This window comes from Hypomesus nipponensis, chromosome 10, assembly GCF_054491055.1.
Source record: "Hypomesus nipponensis isolate SF chromosome 10, ASM5449105v1, whole genome shotgun sequence".
Classification (NCBI taxonomy): Eukaryota; Metazoa; Chordata; class Actinopteri; order Osmeriformes; family Osmeridae; genus Hypomesus; species Hypomesus nipponensis.
In genome coordinates, this window is record NC_140370.1 from 14789581 (window position 1) to 14816172 (window position 26592).

Sequence of the window (26592 nt, forward strand, 5' to 3'; positions counted from 1 at the left end):
ATGTGCTGAAAGACTGCCAAGATGGTCCAGCTAGCTAGCTGTGGGTTCTCTGTGTTTGCTAACAGCCAGTCAGATCTCTTAACAGCCCAGAACGAAGCCCTGTGGGGGGTCGCTGTGAGCACACGCTGCTCTCCTTACAGACGACCAGCTGCAGCCATTTGTCAAGATAGCTGCCACCTCTCTGTTTGGATTCGACCCGAGGAAAACCTCTGTCAAACCACCTCCCCCTCCACCCTCCTCTCTCCCTCTTGTAACGTTCAGAAGTGTTTCTCTCTCCCTCTTGTAACATTCAGAAGTGTTTCTGTCTCCCTCTTGTAACGTTCAGAAGTGTTTCTCTCTCCCTCTTGTCACGTTCAGAAGTGTTTCCCTGCCACTTGTGGACACGTTACGCAGCAAGGTGCAGGCAGCTCTTCAAGCGAGGCTCGTTGAGTTCTCTAGACCTGGTGTGAGGAAGCTCTTGGAGAGAGAGTTGATCTCCTGCCCTCTGAGGCTGTCAGCCTCTCCTGTCCTCTGAGGCTGTCAGCCTCTCCTGTCCTCTGAGGCTGTCAGCCTCTCCTGTCCTCTGAGGCTGTCAGCCTCTCCTGCCCTCTGAGGCTATCAGCCTCTCCTGTCCTCTGAGGCTGTCAGCCTCTCCTGTCCTCTGAGGCTGTCTGCCTCTCCTGTCCTCTGAGGCTGTCAGCCTCTCCTGTCCTCTGAGGCTATCAGCCTCTCCTGTCCTCCCACACACAGCTGAACCAGGGGAGGCTCAGCCTCTGTGGTCCGCGGCTGGTTAGGACACGGTGTGTGTGTGTGTGTAAATGTGTGTGTCTGTGAGTGTGATGCCTGTGTGTTGGTGTCTTTGCGTATCCGTGTGTGTTTACGTATACATGTACATGTGCGTATGAGTGTGTGTGTGTACGTGCGTGGGCGTATGTGTGTGTGTGTTTCTCTGCTGTACAGCTGACATCCTCCCTGCAGGAGCAGTGGGGCCTGCGAGGTCCCAGCTGAGAGAGCACGGGAGTGCTTCCAGTCAGACGAGGAGGCTACCCAGGGGGGCAGTAGATCTGGAGAGGAGCAGCGCTCCTCGGAGCTGGCTCCCTGCTAGCGGATGGAGATCAGGTGCTGCATGCACACTCACAGTGTCTGTACACACCTACCAACTCTGTTGGGTGGATGCACCTGGCCTGATTAGCTATTGTACAGTGTGTGTGTGTGTGTGTGTGTGTGTGTGGGGGGGGGGGGGGGCTGTGAGGGAAGGCAAATGTGTTTTAACAGTAGGCTTACTGTCCTCCCAGTACAGTCTAAACAATTGGTGTGACTGTCTTCTAATTGGCCCCTCTCTGTAACAGTCTGTGTACGCTCCCCACCAACAACACTGCTCTGCTCAAACCTCCCTCTTAATTAAAGTTGCAAAATACAATTATGGATGGAGAACATGCCTCATTAAACAAACAAACAGCTTCAAACAAAACCAGCGTGAGATGGTGGGATCTAACTGAAATGTGTGTGTGTGTGTTTACAAGACTGACACATGCCAAATGTATGCACACACACACACACACGCACACACACAAGCACTGCATAAAAACACAGGGATACTCAGACAGGCACTGAGAAAAGACGGAAAGAGAGCGAGTGACAGAGAGACCGAGACAGAATGAGAGAAAGAGAGAGAGAGACAGAGAGACCGAGACAGAGTGAGAGAAAGAAAGAGAGAGACAGAGAGACCGAGACAGAGTGAGAGAAAGAAAGAGAGAGAGACAGAGTGAGAGAAAGAAAGAGACAGAGAGACCGAGACAGAGTGAGAGAAAGAGAGAGACAGAGAGACCGACACAGAGTGAGAGAAAGAAAGAGAGAGACAGAGAGACCGACACAGAGTGAGAGAAAGAAAGAGAGAGACAGAGTGAGAGAAAGAAAGAGAGAGACAGAGTGAGCGACACAGAGTGAGAGAAAGAAAGAGAGAGACAGAGTGAGCGACACAGAGTGAGAGAAAGAGAGAGAGAGACAGAGAGACCGAGACAGTGAGAGAAAGAGAGAGAGAGACAGAGTGAGCGACACACAGTGAGAGAAAGAGAGAGAGAGAGACAGAGTGAGCGACACAGAGTGAGAGAAAGAGAGAGAGAGAGACAGAGTGAGAGAAAGAAAGAGAGAGAGACAGAGAGACCGACACAGAGTGAGAGAAAGAGAGAGAGAGAGAGACCGACACAGAGTGAGAGAAAGAGAGAGACAGAGAGACCGACACAGAGTGAGAGAAAGAAAGAGAGAGAGACAGAGAGACCGACACAGAGTGAGAGAAAGAGAGAGACAGAGAGACCGACACAGAGTGAGAGAAAGAGAGAGACAGAGAGACCGACACAGAGTGAGAGAAAGAGAGAGAGAGACAGAGAGACCGAGACAGAGTGAGAGAGAGAGAGAGACAGAGAGACCGAGACAGAGTGAGAGAGAGAGAGACAGAGTGAGCGACAGGGTCGGGACTGACAGACTCTTAGAGAGAAGTGCATTACGATGTGCGTGTTTAGTTAGGGTTAGAGCATGTAGAAACAGAATGATGAAGGTGGACGTCCCTGGGCAAGCACCCTCTAATGTGTTCCCCCTATTGATCCCTATTAGCTGTGTGTGTGCGTGTGTGTGTATTGTTTGTGTGTGTGTGTATTTGTGTGTGTTTGTGTGATGCATCATGCCCCCCTTTAGCATTCTCTGATGGCTATTGGCAGCAGAGTATTTCATTTATGGACAGCGTTATTGCCTGGGACACAGAGGGCAGAAGGTGGACTGTAAACTATGATCGTTCCATCGACTGTAACTCGCCCCGTGAGAGCTATCAAGCACACACACACACACACAATTATGCTTTAGTGGGAAGGAGGATTGGACGAAGTGGCAAGTTGACAATGGATGTAACATAAACATTATTACTGTCGGAGTGAAGTTGTCAGTGAGCCAGGGGTGATGGTAACTGTATTGCAGTGCATTGTCTGTAACGCAATAACACACTGAATCATGTGTCACAGCCCTTGACGTTCCTGCGCTCTGACATTGAGCTATTTCTAAAGAATCATTCATAAGACTCAGTATGAATGGTTGCAAAATCCATTTAGAGAAAGGAAGAGAAACCAGGCATGAAAGTAGATTGCTGGCTGAGCTCATGAGCGTGGGGGTTTATGGAGCGGGGGGGGAGGGGGGGGGGCTTGGGAAGAGCACACCAGGTGTGTCGAGAGACACCTGTCTCCATGGAGACTCCTGGTGAGAGAGGCGGCTCTCTATTGGCTTAGAAGAGCAGGGGAGGAGCTAGAGCACACACATGCACACAAACACATGTACAGACACACGCGCGGAGTGCACCTATAGCACACATACAGGAGAGGTCTACTCCTCCACTGAGCCTAATCATAGAATCTCCATCAGGGAAGCCCACCTTGGATGAATATTTGATGTCAAGCATTGCGTGCAGTGTGTGTGTGTGACTGTGTGTGTGTGCAGTCAGCGACCTGCCTATCTCTTGCATTATTAAGGTCCTACTTCTGCTTCTCTCTCTCTCTCCCTCTGTCTCTCTCTCTCTCTCTTTCTCACTCCCTCTCTCTCTCCCCCTCTCTCTCTCTCTCTCTCTCTCTCTCTCTCTCTCTCTCTCTCTCTCTCTCTCTCTCTCTCTCTCTCTCTCTCTCTCTCTCTCTCTCTCTCTCTCTCTCTCTCTCTCTCCCTCGCTCACTCTCTGTCTGCCTCTCCAGTGGTTGCCTATCATGTTCACAGTCTAAACCATCTGACAACCCCGCTAACACTTGTCTCTCACAAACCCACGCTTCTGAATGTGTGTGTGTGTCTTTGTTTGCTTGCTTATGTGTGTAGATGCCACATGCGTGTGTAAGCTTGTGTATGCGTGTGTGTGTGTGTGTAACGCTGTGGCTCATCTTATTGGTGTGGCCGTGAAAGCAGTAAGAGTTGAGGGTGTGTAAAACCAGGAGCGTCTCCTTCCTACATGGTGTATTTACCCTGTCTGTCATCCTCCCTTCCTCCCCCTCACCTCTAAGTCCCGCCCTCCTCTCCGCTCCTCTCTATTTTCACAACATTCTCTTTTCACTTCACTTCATCCCCCACTTTACACGCGCGGACACACACACACACACACACCCACACACACACACACCCACACACACACACACACATAACCTCAGCTCTGGATGGACCTGTCAGGCTAAATTTGTTCTCTGGTGACAATGAAGCAGAAAGTGCCAAGACCCCTAACTCTAGAGGACTTCTGTGTACCCCAGAGGATTACAGAGCAGAGCAGAGGAGACTGAATGTCCATTCAGTTTCAATTCTGACATTTCAACATCTCGAAAATGCCCTCACATCGCCAATAATAAGGATAACAATTAGACAGGACGCATTGTAGGGTCTTTTCTGTATGTTGATTGTTCTTCATTTTGTGTTTTGTTTGCATTGTCTTTGGCAAACTGTGTGATATTTTTAAGGACACAGGTCTGAATGGATTTCTAGTATAACAGCAAGAGACCAAAGGAATGGTGCCAGAGAACCCCAGGCTGGCTGTGTGTGAGTGTGTGTGTGAGTGTGTGTGTGTGTGTGAGAGTGTGTGTGTATTGTCCTCATGTGTATAACCATGCATATAATGTTTGTGTGTGTATGGGCCTAGAGAGACAGAGACAGCAGTGTGTGTGTGTGTGTGTGTGTGTGTGTGTGTAGCCTTAGAGCCTGTCTGGAATTGGCTCTCTCTAGGTGACCAGTCGACAACATCTGGCTGTGTGTGTGTGTGGTGGGCATGGGGAGTGTGTGTGCCAGCCAGGCTGGGCACCATGTCCTTGTGTCAGGCTGGGGCCGTGGATGTCTCACCTTAACAGCTGGCCAGCAGGCTGGACTGAGTCTCCCGGGGCTAGCCAACACATGACATGCATACACCAGATAGGATTACATTCTACAGACGGACAATGACAATGAGATGGAATCAAAAAACGACAGCGTAGAAAATGTTTGAAATGTTTTCTTGTGTAATTGCAGCCCGTCCTTATATGAACAAAACGCCTCTCAGGTAAACATACATGTTACTATATGTCCAACACATGCAAAGCTCTTGTAAAAAAAAAAAGAAAAGAAAGATGGCTGTATTGTTACCTATATGAGTGTGAGTGTGTGTGTGTTTATTAGTGAGAGTGGATGAGGGTAGAGAGAGAGGGAGGGAGAGAAAGAAAGAAGGAGAGAGGGTCTTGCATCGTCCCGGAGGATACCTTTGATAACATCCACATACCAGAACAATAAAGCACACAACCACACCGGTGTGTGTTTGTGAGACACACCTCACTCTCACACACATATAGGGAACAATACATCCATCTTTCTGATCAGACTACAACCTGGCTAGCGACAGAGCGTAGCCACAGAGCGTAGCCACAGAGCGTAGCGACAGAGCGTAGCCACAGAGCGTAGCGACACAGCCCAGCGACACAGCCCAGCGACACAGCCCAGCGACACAGCATAGCGACAGAGCCCGTGTAGTATGAGGAAACAGTGACGCTGCTCTAGCTTGATGTCACTTCTGCTTGACTGTTGCTCCCTGAGTTTGGCCTGGGGGCGCAGGAGCAGGCATGTCCACTCGCACCCTGGCACCTCTCTGCTGCAGTCATAATGCTGCTCTGGGTTTGACTAATCAAGCCTGGGAGGCTAGGCTATTAGATGGACTGGCTGCAGCACCGGAGTTGATTATACTGGCCTTAAAGCTTTGTTGCTGATTGTGTGTGTGTGAGAGTGTGTGTGTGTGTATTCTGTCTCGGCACGTCTCTACATCGAAAGGTCAGGTTGGTGTCACAATCCCACCTTTTAACACAAACCACACTTTCAATTTTGAGTTGACCCTTTTTTTAAATACAAAACTTGATTGAGTTTTGTATTAAAAAAAGCAAGGAAGCAGACGTATGAAGGCACTGGCTCAAGTGGTTTATCCCTCTCTTAACGGAGAGCCCAAATCCATCTTGCAGGGAGTTGGATATTCTTAGAGGAAGTACTTGTCAGCTGACAATGCAAAGCCTCTCTCTCTCTCTCTGTCCTCTTCACAAAGCCTCTCTCTCTCTCTCTCTCTCTCTCTCTGTCCTCTTCTCAAAGCTCTCTCTCTCTGTCCTCTTCTCAAAGCTCTCTCTCTCTGCCTCAGGAGTGGAGAAGCAATGTTTACTACCCAGCATGCACTGTACTGACGACAAGTTCTGTGAGGACAGAAGTGCTCGACTCAAACCTGGGATTAGGATTGGAGACAGGTTGGGGGGGGCGGGGGGGCGGGGCGGGCTGGGGGGTGAGAACGGGGAGAAAATCCCAAACAAATTTGCTATGATGGTGTTGGAAAGCCAGATCTGTTGCATGTGAAGATATCTAAAATGTTGGGGTCACAGGGTTTTACTTGTTAATGTTGTGACTGGAGTCACGTGATGTTTTCCAGTGACGGATGAAGAGTCTCGTTGGCCTCACGTATGTAGGGGCCTGGGGAACTGTGCTTTGAGATGGCAAATGCTCTGTAGAGCTTCAGGCAATGCCATTTTATATATAGTGGTTAAAACCACACGGTGGTTAAAACCACACACACACAACACACAAACCACCCTCATCCCCCGCCCCCTCCCACACACACACATAAACACTCACACACACATAAAATACATCCACCAATAAGTGCAAAGCAGATAGCGTGATGCAGTGAGGTTGCGTGTTGCTTGACGTGTGAATATTCTCCAAAACATCTTCTAGGTCACAGGCTAGGCAGGCTACAGACCTCCGACTGTGCGCAACCCAGTTTCTGTGTAGCTGGCCCAGTCTGGGAGTGATTCCCTCTGAAAACTCAGTTTATTAGCATGAATGTATTTTAGGTGCAGGGGGAGCCTGTAAGAGGGAATATGCATGACTGACAGCAAACCAAACCTTTCTGTAACACTATCATGGGCATAGAGACATCCCATATCTTGATATGACAGTGTTAGCCACCCTTTGCCAGCCCCTAGATGTGATAGTATTAGCCACTCTATGCTAACCTTTAGTAAGCTACATATGGTGCTATTAGCTACCTTATGGTAACTCTAGAGACCGTAGCTACCCTATGATAGCCCTAGATACTTTAGTGTTAGCCACCCTATGCTAACCTTACAGGTAGTATAAGCCACCCTTTCCTAGCACTAGATGTTTGAACAGCTCCATTAAGAGTCTGAGGGGTTTTGTCAGGTCTCAGTATACAGCAGGTCAGTCAATGGGAGTCCTCAGTTTGACCTTCAGACTGGCAGGTAAACAGACACACAGTCCATGGGCCTGAATCAATCCAAACCAACCAGCTTTTTACTGCCCTTTACCCCCATGTTTTCTCTGCCCCTGAACACAGATGATGTTATATGATACATCTGAAGGGTTAAACTGAAGCCTAAACTGGCCACAAGCCGCGTGTGTGTGGTGTGTGTCTGTGTGTGTGGTGTGTGTGGTGTGTGTCTGTGTGTGTGTGTGTGTGGTGTGTGTGTGTGTGTGTGTGGTGTGTGTGTGTGGTGTGTGTCTGTGTGGTGTGTGTGTGTGGTGTGTGTGTGGTGTGTGTCTGTGTGTGTGGTGTGTGTGCTGTGTGTCTGTGTGTGTGTGTGTGTGGTGTGTGTCTGTGTGTGTGGTGTGTGTGGTGTGTGTCTGTGTGTGTGTGTGTGGTGTTTGGTGTGTGTGTGGTGTGTGTGTGTGTGTATGGTGTGTGTGGTGTGTGTCTGTGTGTGTGGTGTGTGTGTGTGTGTGGTGTGTGTGTGTGGTGTGTGTCTGTGTGTGTGTGGTGTGTGTCTGTGTGTGTGGTGTGTGTGGGTTGTGTGTGTGTGTGTGTGTGGTGTGTGTGTGCTCCAGGTTGTCAGCTCGTGGGAATGATCCCATGGTGATGCATATTTTGATCAATGTGCTGCTGAAGGCCACTCTGCAAAACCAACAGCAGGGGGAAAATGACAACCACCGTGACACACACACACTTTCTCACTCACACACACACTCCCTCTCTCACACTCACATACACACACACACTCTCACACACACAGACACACGCATACTCTCTCTCACACACAAACACTACTATGTCCATCCAAAGGCCATCCTCCTAATGCCTCAGTAGATTTAATTTTCAAATGTTTTATCTGCAATGGAACCTAATTTCAGGCCCCATTAGGTTTATATGGAAGAGGAGAAGAGGTGGTATTGATGATATTTGGGGAGAGGTGCCTGACCTTACTTGGCTTTTGAAACTAAAAAAGGGTTCTGTTATGCTGACACAGACTAAAGTCCTGGAATACCAGGAATGTATCTATTTAGGCTTGGGAGTCATCGATTATCTCTCATTCAAAGAACATGATATCCTTATCTACGGTTTGAATGCAGCTATTAAAGTCCAGACTACACGAGAGGATGTGTGGTGAATGTGCTTCACCTGCTCTACTCTGTACTCTGGAATCTGGATCACAGTTATATACCCAGGAGTCAAAATCACTCCTTCCCATCAGTCCAACTCTCACCACCGCTGTGAGCGTTTTGATTGTTGCCCACAAGGATGGATGAGTCACAGGGCAGGTTCATTGATCAGACAGAAGTGCGTATTGTGTGGTGGAGGCAGAGTGATGGATGGGTCCTGCCAGGATGGCAGCACGCAGGGGGCATCACAGGAGCTGGCCGCGTGCCACACTGGGACATCATCGTCCTGGATCGATGGACACAGACAGCTGCAGTTACATTAGATAAACACACGCCAGTATTGTCACTCACACACAGACATGCAGTATACACACACACACACACACACAAAGCATACTCTGCAGACCCGACGCTACAGGACACTCTCAGCCCTGTCCTGATTGGAGGTTGGAGAACCTCCAATCAGGACAGGGCTGAGAGAGGGAGGGCGGGACAAGAGAGGGGAGGAAGGACGGGGGGGAGGGGTGAATATCAGACGGAGAGGAGAGCAGGAAGGAAGAGAGGGTGGGTCAGAAACATGAGAGAAACCGTGGACAGTGGGAGGGGCACGGAGGGAGGGTGTGGAGGGGATTAAAGCGGAGGTATAGTGGAGAGAAGAGGTGGAGGGAAGAAGAAAGCAGGGAGGAAGAGAGGAGAGGAGGTGAGGGAGAACGACCACTCACCTAGGGAGTAATGTCTACAGTGGATGTTCAGAAACAGCAGAATAATGTTCCAGAACATGCACATGAACACTCGTCTGTCAGTGGGACTCAGCCCTCACCACTCAATAGCAACAATTTGATAAACTGTGAATAAGTGACAGCTTGACTCTCCCCCCCGCTGTTTCTCTCTCTCTCTCTCTCTCTCTCTCTCTCTCTCTCTCTCTCTCTCTCTCTCTCTCTCTCTCTCTCTCTCTCTCTCTCTCTCTCTCTCTCTCTCTTTATCTCTCTCTCTCTCTCTCTCTCTCTCTCTCTCTCTCTCTCTCTCTCTCTCTGCTGTCCTCCATTGTCTGTGTTTCCAGTGCCGTGCCTCAGAGCTGTGAGTGACAGGCCCCTCGTCCAAACATGATTGATGGCGACGTTTCAGTGCGACATTCGTCTTTTCGTCGATACGCCAACTCGGCGCGCGTTGGCATGGTGACGGATTCCTCCGGGATGGGGGGGGAGGAGGAAATGACCGCCCTAATATCCTTGGTTACCGCCGCCATTGGCAGAGTCTCTTGGCTGCTCTTCAAGGGCCATTTTGATCAATTCCATACAGTAGACTGCCCATTGATTCCAAATAGGTGGGGCGAGATGAGGGTCTGTATAGGCAGGCGATTTGTCATCAGGCCAATAGCCCAGCTAGCCGTTTAGGCCATCTGTTAGACTGGTGCCTGATGTATGGCCATCCACGCCTTCCCCTGCTTACACAGCACAGCAGAAGATTTCCAAGGAGGCATTTTCTGACCATGAATGATTCTGATGGCAGCCGTGTGTGTCACTGCATGAACGATGTAGGCTGTATGTCCTGTTCTGTTGAAGGACTGCATGCGCTACTACGAGCCCACACACACACACATATTCACACACTCACTCACAGACACACACACACACACATATTCACACACTCACTCACAGACACACATATTCACACACTCACTACCACGCAAGCACACTTCCCTTGCAGATAAGCTTTCCCATTCTCAAACAGGAAGGGCTGAGGGACATGCAGCAACTTGATGAGGAATAACTAGATGTTGGTTAGAAACATGCAGCCTCACTGTGGTCCTGTTCACCTGGGGGAGGGGGGAGGGGCCCATGGGTGGGGGAGGGGCCCTCAGGTGTGTTCTCTGACAGGACTGGAGAGACAGCGTAGACAGGAGCAGCTGATCTCCGACCAGCCTGGGCCCCCCTGAGAGAGTACCCCGGGTCCCTGGAGAGGAGAGAGGGGAGAAGGAGAGTTTGAGAGGAGAAGCAGAGAAGCTGCTGGACATGCCTGGCTGTCTCTACTGGCTGAATGTAATTTTCCAGCTTACTCATGTGTGCAGCCCCCCCCCCCCCCTCCCCTCCACATACACACTCCTCCACTTGCTCTTCCTCTCTCTTCCTCTCTCTCTCTCTCTCTCTCTCTCTCTCTTTACCTCTCTCTCTTTACCTCTCTCTCTCTTTACCTCTGTCCTCCTGCATGCTAGCCCTTGGCTCGCCCTGTCAGCCATTTTGTCTGAAGGGGTTCTAATTGGACCGACAGCCTGGGTGGTCCACAGGAGCCACAGCAGCTCTGCTACACGGCAGCCCACCGAGGGGCCGTTTTCATGCATGTGGATGTCGTCCCAGCCAGAGGAGAACTGGGAGGAAAAGCTGGAATGCTGAGAATACTTTGTTATGGTTGAGTGAAGCAAGAGACAGAGAACAAAAAATGATGTGTGTGGTAGAGTGGGAGAGAGAGAGAGGGAGAGAGAGGTAGAGAGAGAGAGGGAGAGAGAGAGAGGTAGAGAGAGAGTGAGAGAGACCACTGGTCATGTCAGTTCTGATTATAGTACATTCTCAGGTTGAGGGGTTGGTATGGCGACAGAGTAAATGGCACATATAGTGCTATTTCTCAGAGTGTGAGCTAAGGTGAACACACACAGACATGCACTCACACACATACACACACGCACACACACACACTAATGTATGAGTAGTTAGACCTAGGGCGACAGGCTCTCCATGGGCCTCTAATGAGGGACACATTAAATGAGGGGGGAGATGCTAGTTCAGTTGCGAGTCTTTGTGTTTCGTGTGTGCATGCGAGTGACGCTATGCGTTTCTGAGAGTGTGTGTGTGTGCATGGGTGTGGGTTTGCCTGCCTGGTTGTGTGTGTGTGTGTGTAAAGTGTGTTTCCACCTCGCTGGAGAATGTCAGGGGCAGCTGAGAGTGGGGCTCCGCTGGGACGTGCACAGGGCTCCACAGCAGAGGGCTGTGACATGGCAGCCTCTCATTGGAGGAGGGGCCTAGCGGGGAGATTGGAGGGTTTGTTTTTCATGCAGTGCAGCCTGACAGGACAGGGGGGGGGGGCTGGGTGGGGTTAGGGGTGGGAGGGAGGGAGGGGGTAAACACAAAAAGTACGTGTCACTCAGGCAGGCATGAGATGCCTTGTCTGCTGCAGAGCGTGGACCGCTGCCACGGTAACGGTTATATAGTGTAGCTCTATTGTCTCTCACTTGTTCTCTCTCTCTCTTTCTTTCTCTCTCTCTCCGTCTGTGCACCCCAGCTACTGACTCGAATCCCTGCTCTGTAGCGTATGTGTGTTCACCCACTGGTAAGCCCAGGAAAGATGGCCCTATCAGGAATTTACAGCCCAATAATATCCTGGTGGGAGTTTATTTATGACAGTGAATCCCATTGACCTTCTCTGCTTGGTTTCTTTGCAAGAGAAAGGCTCTGTCTGTAACTGCTGAATAACAGGGTTCAACTGATCTGGAGCGACTGGGTTCCTTCTTGGCAGATGGACAGAGAGCTGGAGCCCGGACTGACTGCAGTTGCACTTGCTGCTGCTGGTTCTGGGTGAGGTGGAAAGAAAGCTTCAGACTGAGAGCCAGAATGGCTCCTGTAAAGAACAGACAGGTTGATGTGTGTGTGTGTGTGTGTGGGGGGGGGGGGGGCGTTAAGTGACTAAATGTGCTTACGTCTGTGTGTTACAGGATTTGCGTGCGTGTGTGTAATGTGTGTGTGCTGTGTCAATGACTGTGTATATGTATGTGTGTGTGTGTGCTGTGTCTGTGAGCGTATATGTGTGTGTTAGTGTGCTTTGAGTGTGCATATGTATGTATATGTGTGTGTGTGTGTGTGTCTCCCAGGGCTTGTAGACTGTCAGAGTCCCCTCCTCAGTCTGTTCCTCTAAGAGCAAAGCCTTGTTCCTCTGACCGGTCTCTGGGGGGTCCCAGCTGGTCAGCCTCTAGCTCTGCAGGCTCATTCAGTCCCTCTCAGGCTGGCAGACAGCATCTCTCACCACCAGCCTGCGTGGCGCCAAATAAACGCCTCTCCCTCTATCATTACCCCCATCAATACAGCTGGACCCATGATAAACACTATAACGTGCCATTCAATCTATTAAGTAAACATAGGATGGGTATGGTTCAATTGTAGAGCATTTGACTGCCGTTCAAGAGGTTGCGGGTCCAAATCTCATTTAGCTGCGGCTAAATGAATGCGTTATTATTTAAACTATCTATCTATCCTGCTCTTAGTGTTCCATTAGAGTGTGCCACGTGAGCACTGGGACTGACAGTGGACTACTATCGGTTAGAAATGGTTCATGTTAATGGTTGGTTATTTTACATCATTTACATGTATTCATTTAGCAGACGTTCTTATCCAGAGCGACTTACAGTAAGTACAGGGAGTGGGACATTCTCCCCGGGGCAAGTAGGGTGAAGTGCCTTGCCCAAGTACACAACGTCATGTGCACGGGCCGGGAATCGAACTGGCAACCTTCAGATTACTAGGCCGATGCTCTAGTCATAGGGTTGTCTGTGTTGTCTGTGTCTCATTTAACCACAGGCTGCTCTGGTCCTCACCCTCCTCACCCTCCTCACCCTCCTCTCTCACCTCGCAAGGCCAGCCAGGGAGATGTCAGTCAGCCCAACTCACCCAAACTGAACCTGAAACCTGCCTGTCCACACACACACACACACACACACACACACACACACACAAAACAGGCACAATATCTCTCTCATTCACTCTCTCTTGCTGGTTGTCTCTTTCTCTCTACCCAGGGGCTGTCCATCATGTTGTACCACTCGAAATCTTTCCCGGCCGCTCCGCTGTAGATCCACAAGCTCATTGGTCCGTTGCTACCAAACTGGAGCAGTTTTCTTTGGATGGCCCAAGGCTAAGATCCGCCTACTGGTATAGACATCTTCCAATGGCTGTGCAGGAAATCATCTAGCCACCCCTGCTCAGCAAATGGCAGCATTGGCCCTGAGGCAGTCAGAGCAGCATAATTTAAATGCACACACAGTCACACAGGCAGGTCAAAAATTAATTTGACTATATTGTGCACAGTATGTACAGTAACTCATTTGAACAAATCCCTTCGTTTCATTTGGAAATGGTCATTAGAATGCATACACACGCATGTGTCCATACACACACACACAATTCTAACCCCAAAACTAAGACACACACACACACATACAGAGCAGTGATAGTGTTGGTGTGTGTGTCTCCTTGGCTGTTTGGTGCCTGGCTCTGGCTGAGTGATACAGCTACAGCAGAGCTACAGCAGGACTACAGCAGGGCTACAGTAGGACTACAGCAGGACTACAGTAGGACTACTGCAGGGCTACAGCAGGGCTACAGCAGGACAACAGCAGGACTACAGTAGGACTACTGCAGGGCTACAGCAGGGCTACAGTAGGACTACAGCAGGACTACAGCAGGACTACAGCAGGGCTACAGTAGGACTACAGTAGGACTACAGTAGGACTACTGCAGGGCTACAGCATGAATACAACAGGACTACAGCAGGGCTACAGTAGGACTACAGTAGGACTACAGTAGGACTACAGCAGGGCTACAGTAGGACTACAGCAGGGCTGCAGTAGGACTACAGTAGGACTACAGTAGGACTACAGTAGGGTTACGGCAGGACTACAGTAGGACTACAGCAGGGCTACAGTAGGACTACAGTAGGGCTCCAGCAGGACTACAGTAGGGCTGCAGTAGGACTACAGTAGGACTACAGTAGGGTCACGGCAGGACTACAGCAGGGCTACAGCAGGGCTACAGAGGAAGAGGAGTGCTACAACATCTGTCTAATCCTATTAAGGATGGAGATTACCACCACGCCAGCCAACAACACACACCAACCCAGCGCTCTCTCCTCTCAACAATACACAGCAGACAGTCCTCTAACTCTCTGCTCTGCTCTGCTCTCAACAATACACAGCAGACAGTCCTCTAACTCTCTGCTCTGCTCTGCTCTCAACAATACACAGCAGACAGTCCTCTAACTCTCTGCTCTGCTCTGCTCTCAACAATACACAGAGCAACTCTGACAGTCCAAGCCCTCGCACACCCAACACCAAACTTCGTGGGAGGCTGCGTGGAGATGAGACACTGCAGAAGGAGACGTTTATCAGGGATTTAAAATAAACAGATCTTTTTTTCCGCGCTGCCGATGTGTTATGGTGTTTACCCGCCCGGATGCGTTGCTCTGCATTTCATCATCTTCGAGATGCTTCCTGCAGGACCATCCAGACAGGCGCTTTGTCGTCATCCTAAAAACCCCACCAGAACAGGAAGGTCGATATCCTCTCCGAGCTGGGATCGTCATGACAACCATTATCATGGCGATGGTGGCGAAGATGACGACGATGTCGAAAATGGCTGATGAGGATGAACGATGAGGATGGCGCCGACAATGAGGAGGAGGAGGATTTCAGAGAAGATCAATCAGACCTGCTGTTTGGGTCCTCCCTGGCTCCTGCCTGGGAGAGACACAAGGCCTCCGTCTCCTTGTGTGTAACGTAAGACAGCGCCAGTCTTAACCACATGTATGTAGTAACCCGAGGCCAGACTGGCTTCCCTGACAGGGCAGCCCAGGTCACAGACCGTCATTCAGGGTTTCAAGGTTCCCTGACTTCTCTTCCTCTGATCCCTCTTGGCTTTCCGCCTCCCCCTCATCTCGGACCTCTCACCTGACCTCTCACCTGACCTCTCACCTGACCTCTCACCTGACCTCTCACCTGACCTCTCACCTGACTTCTCACTTGAAACCTCTACCTCTCTCTGCCCCAGATCGACGGTGACAGTAGCGCAGCCCACCCCTCAGAGAACCACAGGGTAAGGCGAAGACAGAAGTCTTGTAGGTATCATCTACGCCTTTTCGTCTCAATCTACCTTCCTGACGCAATCGCAGGCCAGGACACAGATGGGCTAAACGGGATCATCATGCTTCCTCTGAAGTGTAATTAGTTCTACACATTAGCACCACAGATCCGACAAAGCTAATCACCGTGGAGACGTATACGGAGCATGGACGTTCTGCTCACTGCCGCGCAACACTCCCCCCCCCCCCCCCCCTCCTGAAACTAGGTCAGAATTCCAAAGAATGAACATTTGCTCTGACACTTCTAGAACACTTGCTTAATGCAAATGAGAACATCTCCAGGAGTCGGAGACTCCCACCGCTAATTTCGTACGACGCGTCGGTTCTCCTCCCCACGCAGAACTGGGTTTTACATATCCGGAACGAGTTTGGAGCCAGAAGATCCACATCAATGGTAGGCCATACCTAAGGTCACTGGTTCGATTCCCGGCTGTGCCAAATGACATTGTGTCCTTGGGCAAGGCACTTCACCCTACTTGCTTCGGGGGGAATGTCCCTGTTCTTACTGTAAGTCGCTCTGGATAAGAGCGTCTGCTAAATGACTAAATGTAAGGGTGTCCTCTTTGATTGATTTTTTACTGAATTAAACAACTCACAGGCCACAGTTTTGAAAAAGTAGCGGTTTCCAGTCTTAGATGTGTCTGTGACTGTGTGGAAGCTTCTAATGAAGTGGAAATAGAATACTAGGATACTAAACGCAACTCAAATATCCCAGAGGTGGAGAGACTGAGCCAGCAAGCTCTGAGGCTTCTATCTGGACCAGTGCCCACACACACATACACACACACACACTCACACACACACACACACTCACACACACACACACACACACACACACACAGACAGAGGGCTGGGATGCAGTCCATTTACTTTGTTTGTGAAGACTGTGGAGATTTGAACAGCTCAGAGTTTGTTTTTTCCTGGTCCGTTCATTCCTCTCTCTGTGTGTACTTGTGCTGGAAACCTACGTCCCATTACAGATGCAGGTAGTCAGCAGCAGGAAGTGGCTCTGTGTGTGTGTGTGTGCGTGGCTGTGTGTGTGTGTGCGTGGGTGTGTGTGCTTGCGTGTGGGTGTGTGTGTGTGCGTGGGTGCGTGTGTGTGTGTGTAAACAAGCAGATGAGTGTCTGCTTTCTTGCTAGTAGGGACCAGATATGGAAGCCTAGCTCTGCAATCATGTATACCTAACCTCATCAGACATTTCATCATCATACATCTGACCCTAACCCTTGAAGGTTATAATAACTGAAGGACCATTTAGGTTGAACATGAATCAGTATGCGGATGTTAGTTTTGTAACTAACTGAGAAGGTGTGTTTTAGTTCATTGTGCACTTTTAATCATGTTCTAACTAATGTTCCCACACACCTGATTCAAATGAACAGGTTGAAGCCTGATAACAACCGTTCACATTTGAATCAGGTGTGTTGGAGCAGGGAAACATCTAAAACATGCAGAACAGTGAGCCCTGAGGACCAAGGGTTGACCACTGTTCTAAACGTCTATTTGAATCTGAACGTGAATCCCGAGGCAAAATTGAATCCCTACGCCCATCTGCTGCGTCCAAATCTGAATCTGAAGCTTCCCCGTCTCTCTGTGGTCTCCGGCAGGTATTTCCACACCATCTACCTGGGGATCCGCAGTCGCCAGAGTGCGGAGAACGAGCGCTGGCGGTTCTACTGGCGGATGGTGTACGAGTTCTCAGACGTAAGCATGCTGCACCTGCTGGCGACCTTCCTGGAGAGCGCCCCCCAGCTGGTCCTGCAGCTCTGCATCATCATCCAGACACACAAGCTGCAGGCCGTGCAAGGTACTGCGGCCCACACACACACCGCACGCACACCGCACACACACAGCAGCACCCACACTCCCACCTGTGCACCGACACATGGATACACTTGCACACACACACACACACCAGGGGCACTCGCAACACACATTCACCCATGCACACACATATGCTCATGTATGCATACACAGACACACACACACATTGGTGGACTACTAGTATGTTAACGTCAACACTGTAGGGCCTCTCTAGGAGACACGTAAACCCTGCTGGTGTTGACGCAGGGAGAAGAGACTCTCTCTCTCTTTTTCTCAGTTTCTCTGCCTCCACAAAGCTGTGATTCATAGTTAAGAATGCTGGCCGGGTTGGACTGCTGCTGGGTTTGCATGGGAAGCAGGGCGAAGGGAGGAGAGAGGAAGAGGGGCTGTCATATAGGCCATCAGAGAGCTCCCAGGGCTGCTGGGGGCTCCGTCTCTCCTCGTCCTCTCCTCCTCTCATCTGTCGCTGCGCTGCGCCAGCCAACTGGAGAGGAGAGGGGGAGAGAAGAGAAGAGGAGGAGAGGAAAAGAGAAAAGAGGAGAGGTAAAGAGAAGATGGAGAGAAACGGATAGGAGAATAGGGGAGGGGAGAAAAGAGGAGAGGAGAAGAGGAGAGAAGGGGCAAGGAGAAGAGAAGTGTGGAGAGAGAGGAAAATAAATCGGAAAGGAGAGAGGCAAGAGACAAAGAAAGACGTCTCTGCAGTGGAGAGCCGCTCAGACAGTTTCCCCGGCTGCTGTCTGCAGGTTGAGGGAGAATGTCCTCTCTGATTACAAGAGCTGCACCAGGACGAGGGGGCAGGAAGGCAGCGAGGGAGAGGTGGAGCCAGATGGAGGGAGCTGGAGGGGTGGGGGGGGGGGGAGAGGGAGAGGTATGAAAGAGGGAGAGAAGGGCAGTGAGATCGAGAGCGATCAAAGTGAAGCAGAAGATATCAGTGTTTCAGAGCGAGCCGACAAGCCGACCGCGGGGAGGGGATATGGAGCAGTGTGGGGTTTGCGGTATTGTGACACAGTTGGGGTGTGAGTGTGGACGTCCTTGTGAGGCGCCGAGTCATACTCTGTCGTGTACGCTGTCAGTCAGCCGTCACCAAGACAACGCTCGGCTGATTCTCATCGCTTGCGTCACAACATGTACGGGTCACACAACAAGTGAGATGTTCATCACTGATTACAGTAAGTGACACGAGGCCAAGAGGAAGACAAGAGAGGGAGGGAGAAATAGAGTGACTGAGAGAGAGAGAGAGACAGAGACAGAGACAGAGAGAGAGAGAGAGAGAGAGACAGAGAGAGAGACAGAGAGAGAGAGAGAGAGAGAGAGAGAGAGAGAGAGAGAACAAGAGAGGGAGGAAGAAATAGAGTGACTGAGAGAGAGAGAGAGAGAGAGAGAGAGAGAGAGAGAGAGAGAGAGAGAGAGAGAGAGAGAGACAGAGAGAGAGAGAGAGAGAGAGAGAGAGGGAGACAGAGAGAGAGAGACAGAGAGAGAGAGAGAGAGACAGAGAGAGAGAGACAGAGAGAGAGAGAGATGAGACCTATACATAGTAAGCAAAGTGTTCCTGCCTCCTCGTCCAGGCAGACTGCAGCACGGTCCAGCAGACACAGAGAGGTGTGGTTGCAGTAAAGTGTACATTCACCACAATCTGATGCAGCACCTGGAGCCTGCTGGTGGTAGAGTTGGCTACGCTGACCTCAGCTTGACCTCTGTGAGCTGCTACACCACTGGGTCTATTAAGTGCTTTATACGTAGTCATAGAGATGTTACTGAGTCTCTTTCAGTCCTGGCTCTTAGAGGGCTACGCCACTGAAGGCTGTCTTTAGACTTGAAGGAATGACAAGCACTTTCTAAGATGTTTTGCTCTGAGGAACAAGTTTACTTACAAAGGCGAAGGGTTGTGACATTACCTTTTACTGCCTTGTTGCTTTTCAACCCCTTTTTAAAGTTTCACCCAACCTCTCTCTCTCTCTAGGTTTTTCTCTTTCCTTTTTCTCTCTCTCTCTCTCTCTCTCTCTCTCTCTCTCTCTCTCTCTCTCTCTCTCTCTCTCTCTCTCTCTCTCTCTCTCTCTCTCTCTCTCTCTCTCTCTCTCTCTCTCTCTCTCTCTCTCTCTCTCTCTCTCTCTCTCTCTCTCTCTCTCTCTCTCTCTCTCTCTCTCTCTAACCACTATTCTCTCTCTCTCTGTCACCTTTCTCTAAGCTTTTCTCTCTCCATTGAAGTTGCCATAGCTACAGTTCTTTTCGAGACGTGCAAAGCAGCTCAGCCATTGACACGTCAACACGTGGAAAACTGAGCATAGTCAGTGGGTGAGCGTCGTACTTTAAGCTGTTCTACTGTCACAGTTTGAAAGGACAGACGTCGTGCACTTCTGTCAATGACAATGCATGCGTTGTGCACCACAGTGCTGTACATACATAAGAGCTGTCCACAGCAGTGGAGGAGCATTGTTCTGGATGGCAGCAGTTTCAGTACCAGGGAACACGTGTTTGACACCACACAGGATGGATGTGCAGTCATGACCGTGATGGCCGAGGACAGGAGAGAGACGTGGGTTTTGAAGTCCATCTTAGGCGTTAGCAGTTAACATGTACAAATACTTTGTTAATGTACTTGTGTAAATGTTTCTGGTATTATTACTTTTTAAAAAAAAGTTTTGAAAGGTTGAAAATAATTGTTTTTATTTATTTTTAGTTTCTAAAGGTTTTACAAATATTTTGTCCCAAAAGTTTCAAAAGGTAAAAAAAAAAAACTTTTTTAAGGTTGAAAACCATTTTTTCCAAAATAGGTAAAATAGGGAGGACTCTACTGTACTCTACTGTACTCTACTGTACTCTATTGTACTCTACTATACTCTACTGTACTCTACTGTACTCTATTGTACTCTACTATACTCTACTGTACTCTATTGTACTCTACTATACTCTACTGTACTCTACTGTACTCTACTGTACTCTATTGTACTCTACTATACTCTACTGTACTCTATTGTACTCTACTATACTCTACTGTACTCTACTGTACTCTACTGTACTCTATTGTACTCTACTATACTCTACTGTACTCTACTGTACTCTATTGTACTCTACTATACTCTACTATACTCTACTGTACTCTATTGTACTCTACTGTACTCTACTGTACTCTACTGTACTCTATTGTACTCTACTGTACTCTATTGTACTGTACTCTGCTCTGTTTTAGGCTTGTCTCCATTCTACTCCTCTCTCCTCTCCTTTCACTGTGTGAAAAAATGCCATATATGAGATGTTGGAAATTCAAAAAGCATCAAAAGGGATTCCTGGCAAATATCCCAAAGTGTCTATAGTATATTTTTTATTAATGTTTTAATAGGATGTGAGGTCCGGTGAGGTGACACTAAAACAGGTGTAGGGATGACTACTTTTTACTTAAGTATATGTCAGAGTCCACACTTCTTCACTTTAACTTGAGTGAAAAGGTGTAGTCAGTACTTTGCCCAGAGTCTTCTTAAACATGAGTATCTGTACTCCTACTTGAGGGAAGGATGTGTGTACTTTAGCCATCTCTGTGCATTAGTACACTGCACCGCTAGCCCAGTCTGGTGGATGGCTACTAGGGAGGGAGGTTATTGCAATGCGAGTCAGGTCTATGTCTGTTCTGTGATTAAGAAAATGTTTTACCCAGCTGTGCAGTCTGCTATCCACTTCTGTCTGAAGCGTTTAGGACCCCCCCCACCCCACCCCTCCGCCTTCTTCCATCTGAGACACACTCCTGCTCACACACTCACCCTTTCTCTCATTTTCTCTTCTGTCTTTTTCTCTCAAATTTACTTTCTCACATCCCCAAATAATGATGTGTTGATGGATTTGTAAAGGCCGAGCCAACCCCTGCTCCAGCCCTTGCTCTTGCTCTTGCCCCTGGTCCTGCCCCTGCTCCAGCCCCTGCCCCTGCCCCTGCCCCTGCCCCTGCCCCTGCCCCTGCCCCTGCCCCTGCCCCTGCCCCTGCTCCTGCCCCTGCCCCTGCTCCTGCCCCTGCCCCTGCCCCTGCCCCTGCCCCTGCTCCTGCTCCTGCTCCAGCCCCTGCCCCTGCCCCTGCCCCTGCCCCTGCCCCTGCCCCTGCCCCTGCCCCTGCCCCTGCCCCTGCCCCTGCCCCTGCTCCAGCCCCTGCCCCTGCTCCTGCCCCTGCCCCTGCCCCTGCCCCTGCCCCTGCCCCTGCCCCTGCTCCTGCTCCAGCCCCTGCCCCTGCCCCTGCCCCTGCCCCTGCTCCAGCCCCTGCTCCTGCTCCTGCCCCTGCCCTAAGCCTAGACCCAGACTAGGTAATGAGTGTATTGTGTGTCCTGGTGCAGGAAGATAATACAGAGATGATATCTCCCATGGCTCTCAGCTTGTCTCTTTCCTCTATCCTGGCTCTGCTTCAAATCCCTGCAGTCAGGCAAGGTGTTGTCTTGATTATACAGCCTTGAGCTGTCCATAGTACTCCCTCCCTCCCTCCATCTCTCTCTCTCTCTCTTTCTCTCTCTCTCTCTCTCTCTCTCTCTCTCTTTTTTCTTGGTCTCTTGCTGTATCTCCCCCTCTCCGTCTGTTTCTCATCTCTACACCTCTTTCCCCCTGCCCTGAGCGAAGGGGTGGAGCTGTCAGGGATCTCTGACTCTGTTAACCGGGATGACTTGGAAGTAGAACATTCCGAGGAGCACGACTCTGTGTAGCTTTAAACTCTCCCTTTGAAGTCATGCAGAGACTGCGAGTCTGACTTTGTCTACCTCGGAGTAGGCCCTGTGTGGAGTGTGCCGGAAGAAGGGATAGCTTGCTTCCAAGACATCAGAGAGTCTGGATAGACGCCACGGATGTCAGGGCTAAACCTTTGAAACCAGATCAGGGAGAGAAAAAGTAGACCTGGGACTTCAGCAGACTGGAGAGGAGCTAGGCTGGGTTTGGGAGGATGAGGAGGATGAAGAGGAAGAGGATGAGGATGAGGAGGAAGAGGATGAGGAGGCGTGTCACATCCCTTGTCTCTCTTACAACGCAGTAGTCTGTAGGACACATTCACACAGACACACACACACACACACATGTTTAGTTTTGCTATTCTCGTGGGGACTCCCCCCTTCCAAATCTTGTTTTCTTAACCTAAACCTTAACCTTAATTGTATTCATACCCTTAACCACAATCTTACATTTACATTTAGTCATTTAGTCATTTAACTCTTAACTGTGAACCAGAAACATAACATGAACATTAACCCTAAATCTATCTCTCCAAACCCCAACCTGTAATTCTAATGCTAACACTAACACTAATTCTAACCCTAACCCCATTAAACCCTTCTGGTTCCCACAAGAATAGCTAAACACACAAACACACACACTCCCAGTCAGTTCAGTAACACTGCTGCCCTCTGCTAGTCAGCTAATGATCCATCACATCCTTTCATCAGGCAATAACTCCCATGAGGTAGGGTTAAACACGCACGCACGCACGCACACACACGCACACACACACACACACACACACACACACACACACAAACACAGTCCTTAATATATTAAGTCATAAGCATAGGCTTCTTACTGTAACCTGTTCTAAGCTTTGTGTGTGAATGTGTGTGAGCGTGTGAACGTGTGTGTGAGCGTGTGTGTGTGGGTCTCCCTTTGAGCGTCAGAGCAAGAGTCAGCCGCATGCTGAAGTCTGATAACTACCACAGCTGACTGTCCCAGGCTGGCGGGGCGAGAGAGGCCACAGAGAGGCCGATAACAACGTTCCAGAGAGTTCCAGAACTTTCCAGAGAGTTCCAGAACGTTCCAGAGAGCTCCAGAACGTTACAGAGAGCTCCAGTGAGCCTGTAGACCAGAGAGTGTTTGGAAGCTCATTAGACACAAAGGAGTACGGCAGGAGAGGGTAGCGGCCACCTCGCCGCTGCAGAAGTGGAGGAGGCGCCATGGTATTGCACCACAGAGTAGGAGTTTCAGTTGCATCAGGGGGGCGTGTGTTTCAGTATACGTGGGTGGGACGCGGCAAATCTGTCCCACCCACTCTTGGAACCCCCCACCCCCCACCCCTTCACTTTTTTTAATGAAGAAAATTCTAGTTAACAGTCGCATTTTCAGTTCTATTATGTGGGTTGCTAACACACCTACGCCTGTGAGCATATTACTGTAACACACACTGAGGCCCCGGCGGTTTCATCCAGTTACACTTATCAATTGCTCGGAGAGATGTGGTTGGCTAATTATGCCAGGTGTCGAGACATACACACACACGTGTGCACACACACACACACAGGCACACACCAACACACACACACCTCTACTTTATCCCTCCTTCACTTTTGTCTGCACGCAGCCCCCGGGTGTGTGCGTGTGTGTGTCTACAGAGGCTTGTCTGAGTTTTACTGCTCAGAGTAAGTGGCTGTCATGCCTATAACTACTGTTGCGCTCATTTGATCCAGCCAGTGATTGACTAACATGCTTTTGAAAAGCCTTAGCACAGAACCCCACAGCAGGCTGGGCTTGAGCATCCAGAGCAGACGATGGAAAGGACAGACTCTTAATTGGGCACGAGGCTGCTCTATGAGCTGTGGGCTACAGTCATGTCTTACCGGGCAGCCATCTAAATAATGCATGGTCAAATGGCGTCAGTGTGGAACTCCTAAGGGACAGAACCATCTTGTTTATGGGTCGTGCGTGCGTGCGTGCCTGTGTGTGTTTGTAGTAAAAATGGCTGCCAATTAGCACACTTATTGCTACTCTATTCAGTGTTTGTCGTGTCAGAATGTGGTATATATAAAGTTGCTTTAACCCCCAGAAGGGTGCTTGCTGTGGAGTAGATGTGTTAAACAAGTGTTTACTCAACAAGCATTCACTAAATGATTTCCACTTATGTGAGTGTGTGTGTTTGTGTGTTGCAATGCGTATGTGACTATGTCTGTGTCTGTGTGTGTGTGTGTGTGTGTGTGTGTGACTGTGACTGTGTCTGTGTCTGTGTCTGTGTCTGTGTCTGTGTCTGTGTCTGTGTGTGTGTGTGTGTGTGTGTGTGTGTGTCTGTGTCTGTGTCTGTGTCTGTGTCTGTGTCTGTGTCTGTGTCTGTGTCTGTGTGTGTGTGTGTGTGTGTGACTGTATTATAACATAGACCAGTGTGTGTGAATGTCAGTTCCCCTCTCAGATGATGGAGGAAGATCACTCAAGCTACATGGGCACTTTGTAACCATGGTAGCAAGCTCCTCAATGGAGAGACGGGTGCATCTCCATGCCCCAGAGTGTCTTCCGCTCCTTGTCTCTATGCTCCCGCTGCACAGAAGGCTGAAGGCCATGCGGAGGTTAAACAGCTGCAGTGAGTCATGGTTGGTTTATCCCAGGGTTTGTTCGTTCCTCTGCTTTCCTTGGGGAAGACGGTTAAACTCTGAGACAGGTTTGTTTATCAATTAGTGTTAAATTTGGTTTAACGCTTTTGTTTTTATTTAACAGGCTTTGGAATGTCGTTTTTTCTTCTTCTTCTTTCCAAAGCCTTGTGCTATACCTGTGTGTCTTCGTGATTCTAACGACTCTACCCCTCTATTTCGCTCTCTCTCTTCCTCTCTTTCTCTCTCCCTCTCTCTGTCTCTCTCTCGCTCTGTCTGTCTCTCTCTCTCTCTGTCTCTCTCTCTGTCTCTCTCTCTGTCTCTCTCTCTGTCTCTCTCTCTGTCTCTCTCTCTCTCTCTCTCTCTCTCTCTATGTCTCTCTCTCTCTCTCTCTGTCTCTCTCTCTGTCTCTCTCTCTGTCTCTCTCTGTTTCCCTTTAGGCATGACGACGGCGGCCTCGCTGGTGTCCCTGGCCTGGGCCCTGGCCTCCTACCAAAAGGCTCTGAGAGACTCGCGCGACGACAAGAAGCCCATCAGCTACTTGGCGGTGATCATCCAGTTCTGCTGGCACTTCTTCACCATCGCGGCGCGCGTCATCACCTTCGCCCTCTTTGCCTCCGTGTTCCAGCTGTACTTTGGCATCTTCATCGTGCTGCACTGGTGTGTCATGACCTTCTGGATTGTCCACTGCGAGACCGACTTCTGCATCACCAAGTGGGAGGAGATCGTGTTCGACATGGTGGTGGGCATCATCTACATCTTCAGCTGGTTCAACGTGAAGGAAGGGCACACTCGCTGCCGCCTCCTCATCTACTACCTGGTGATCCTGGGGGAAAACGCTGCCCTGGGCGCCCTCTGGTACCTGTACCGCTCCCCGCCCGCCACCGACGCCTTCGCCGTCCCCGCCCTCTGCGTCATCTTCAGCAGCTTCTTGACGGGCGTGGTCTTCATGCTCATGTACTACGCCTTCTTCCACCCCAACGGCCCCCGCTTCGGACGCTCCCCCAGCTGCCCCGCCCTCGACGACCCCACCGCCGCCTTCGCCACCCTGCCCTCCGAGGGCGCCACCAACTCACTGCGCTCCAACCGCGGCGGGGGCGGCAGCGGCGGCGGCAGCGGCGCCCACACGCTCGACCGGGACGGGAAATACTCGGAGCGCGACGGCTGCATGCCCGTGTTCCAGGTGCGCCCCACCGCCCCGTCCACGCCCTCGTCCCGCGCGCTGCGCCTGGAGGAGACCGTCATCAAAATAGACCTGTGTCGGAACAGATATCCAGCCTGGGAGCGCCACGTGTTGGACAGGAACATACGCAAGGCCATCCTGGCCATAGACTGCTCCCCGGCGCCCCCTAGGCTGCAGTACAAGGACGACATGCTGGTGCAGGAGAGGCTGGAGTATGAGACCACGTTGTAGCCCAAGCCCATGCCACTGGCTCTCCTACATGAAACCCTGACTCCTCCTCAGCTTGGATATACTGTACAGCAGGACTGTGGCAATAAGTTAACATGAGCTCCCTCTCTCTCTCTCTACAAATACACAAACACACATAACAGTTCACGATAGCGTTGAGCCGTGACGTTGATTGTCATGGATGAGAACAGACACAACTTCTTAGTTGATTGGAGGGGGCTTTTTTTTTTTTGTGTGTGGTTTTTAAATCAGACTTCTCTTTTTGGGTTGACTTGTTGACTGGTTATTGTTGTTGTTTTTTTTTTAACTTTTTTTTTTACTTACTTACGTATGTCTGTCAGGGAACATTGTATCAGATCAAATGTTGTCATAGGAAGCTTGATGAGTCAAAAACCGTCCACTCCTTGTGATGTCCCCCTCACTGAAAACCAGCCTGACGGTGACCCAGCCTGAACTCTGCCACCCTGACGGAAGGAAGGGGAGATGAAACAAGTGCTCCTCACGTCACCAAAGTACTTGCTGATAATCCAATTATAAACACAGAATTCCTATAGCGCGTCGTGAATCCTGCAAGCACTACAGTAGATAGTCCTTTCTCTCATATACGAGTTGGTGGGACTCTTCATTCAACGAGAAGGTGATCAGGACAACTTGGTATGTACAAGCCTGGTTGAGTATAGCCCTGTGTATCCAACGTGGTGGTCACTTTGCGTTCTGATGTCATCAGTCGTGTTCTCCTAGTGCCAAAAGCTCCGTCGCCCAATTCGTCTGGATGCTGT

The 26592-nt window shown here is 50.1% G+C and overlaps 1 protein-coding gene across 4 annotated transcripts; it reads left to right on the forward strand.

The window, feature by feature from the left end:
- The first annotated feature begins 683 nt into the window (after positions 1-683).
- Positions 684-26075, forward strand: LOC146271933 (XK-related protein 4-like). Of its 4 annotated transcripts, none has more exons than XM_084708167.1 (3): positions 684-1098; positions 16888-17087; positions 24843-26075. In XM_084708167.1, exons 1-3 carry the CDS (start codon positions 1088-1090, stop codon positions 25814-25816), a joined length of 1185 nt encoding a protein of 394 aa, XP_084564293.1. In that variant the 5' UTR covers positions 684-1087; the 3' UTR covers positions 25817-26075. The 4 variants fall into 4 exon arrangements, with proteins under 4 accessions (XP_084564293.1, XP_084564292.1, XP_084564290.1 ...); XM_084708166.1 differs by lacking the exon at positions 684-1098 and adding an exon at positions 11525-11948; XM_084708164.1 differs by lacking the exon at positions 684-1098 and having other exon boundaries at positions 16597-17087.
- Positions 26076-26592: the final 517 nt, after the last annotated feature.

What these genes read in the sequence shown, in the direction of transcription:
- LOC146271933 (XM_084708164.1), top strand. Translation starts at nt 16,655, where the DNA reads ATGAACAGGTTGAAGCCTGATAACAACCGTTCACATTTGAATCAGGTG. An exon ending in CAAGCTGCAGGCCGTGCAAG is followed by an intron (nt 17,088 to 24,842) that starts GTACTGCGGCCC and finishes GTTTCCCTTTAG; the next exon opens with GCATGACGACGGCGGCCTCG.